At 39.9% G+C, this 1,757-nt stretch overlaps 1 protein-coding gene across 1 annotated transcript in view; it reads right to left on the reverse strand.

Moving 5' to 3' along the window:
• LOC107296596 (coiled-coil domain-containing protein 105-like) overlaps window positions 1–1,746 on the reverse strand; it is a 21,128-nt gene extending 19,382 nt beyond the window's left edge. The window contains 1 exon segment of the mRNA XM_015825936.1: window positions 1,693–1,746. Coding sequence (XP_015681422.1) covers window positions 1,693–1,746 — 54 coding nt within the window.
• Window positions 1,747–1,757: the final 11 nt, after the last annotated feature.

A 1,757-nucleotide genomic window follows, 5' to 3' on the forward strand; every position in this document is an offset into this window, starting at 1 on the left:
TCAAGCTTTACCTACAATAGAGGACTGGAGAGTGAAGGTTTCGCATCTTGCTGAAATGGCAAAGATTTCGGCTTATTTGAAGGATCACTCAAATGAACAATTTTTATCAATATGGAGAAGATGGATTGTTTATATTCAAAATAAGCATAGAATGGTGGAATATAGGTTAGGTTTTTAGATAAAAAATTTTCTTTTTTTTTATACATATATATATATTTCACCTACTTATGTAGAATTACATCTTGTGGAGTTAGGGATATTAATATAAGGTTACTTTTAGATGAATAGTATCCTGGGATTAGGTTTGGGAAGACCGGGTGGGGGGTGGGGGGGGTTCAATTGTGATGTACTTGTGATGTGTTCTTTTTTTTTATGTTGAAAATAATAAAAAAAAAATTTGAAAAAAAAAAAGAATACAATATTTTTGCACATACGCTCTTTAAAAAAAACAGCAAAATAATTCCCTTGTACTAATACTGAGTGCTTGAGTGCTTACTGTCCTCCTAGGTGATATTGACCCAGTCCATTTGTCTGAGCTATGAGTAGTTAATCATTGTTTGCTCAACCAATGGGCTAGGGTCATACAATGGACGGGGGACATGATAGCAGTGTTCCAATATCTCAGGGGCTGCCACAAAGAAGAGGGAGTCAATCTATTCTCCAAAGCGCCTTAAGGCAGGACAAGAAGCAACGGATGGAAACTGAACAAGGAGAGAAGCAACCTAGAACTAAGGAGAAATTTCCTGACAGTTAGAACAATTAACCAGTGGAACAACCTGCCTCCAGAAGCGGTGAATGCTCCAACACTGGAAGTTTTTAAGAAGAGACTGGACAGCCATTTGTCTGAAATGGTATAGGGTTTCCTGCCTTAGCAAGGGGTTGGACTAGGTGACCTCAAAGGTCCCTTCCATCATCGTCGTCATCATCATCATCATCATCATCATCATCATCATCATCATCATCATCATCGCTACTACTACTATTACTACTATTACTACTATTATTACTACTACTACTATTATTATTATTCATTAGGCCACAACTCCAATTTACAATTTAAAATGGCTGAATTGATTCTGAGCTAAGGTGGAACCAAGCAAGCAATATTAAATGATATTACTCTGATAGGTAAACACCATTACTGATACCGATCACCTTATAAAAGAAGACCAGAGTTTGAAAAACTGGTATTTGCAATGTATTAAGAGGAATGAGTCTCTGGCGCTCACTGGCATGTAATGAATGGCTGTGAGAGGAGGACGATAAGGAAGGCTGAGCGCTAAAGAACTCGTGCTTTCAAATTGTGGAGTCGGAGAAAAGTCTTGAGAGCCCCTTGGACCCCAGGGAGATCAAATCAGTCAATCCTAAAGGAAATCAACCCTGACAGTCCTTTGGAAGGACAGATATTGAAACTGAAGCTCAAATACTTTGGCCGCCAAATGAGACGAGAGGACTCATTGGAAAAGATGTTGGGAAAGACTGAAAGCAAAAGGAGAAAGGGACAGCAGAAGAGGAGATGGTTAGACAGTATCCTCAATGCAATGGACATGAATTTGGACAAACCTCAGGAGACAGTGGAGATGTGTTGTGGTCCATGGGCTCACAAAGAGTTGGATACAACTTAGTGACCGAACAACAGCAACAACAACAAATCAAGGAAGGAGATGGATTTGAAAGGAATGCAAGTCTCACCTTTTCTGTTTCTGCCCGGTGCTCTCGGATGGCTTGGCTCTGCTTGTTGGTCATGAGGCCCTGGC

The sequence above is a fragment of the Protobothrops mucrosquamatus genome, unplaced genomic scaffold (genome assembly GCF_001527695.2).
Source record: "Protobothrops mucrosquamatus isolate PMUCROS unplaced genomic scaffold, P.Mucros_1.0 scaffold2886, whole genome shotgun sequence".
NCBI lineage: Eukaryota > Metazoa > Chordata > Lepidosauria > Squamata > Viperidae > Protobothrops > Protobothrops mucrosquamatus.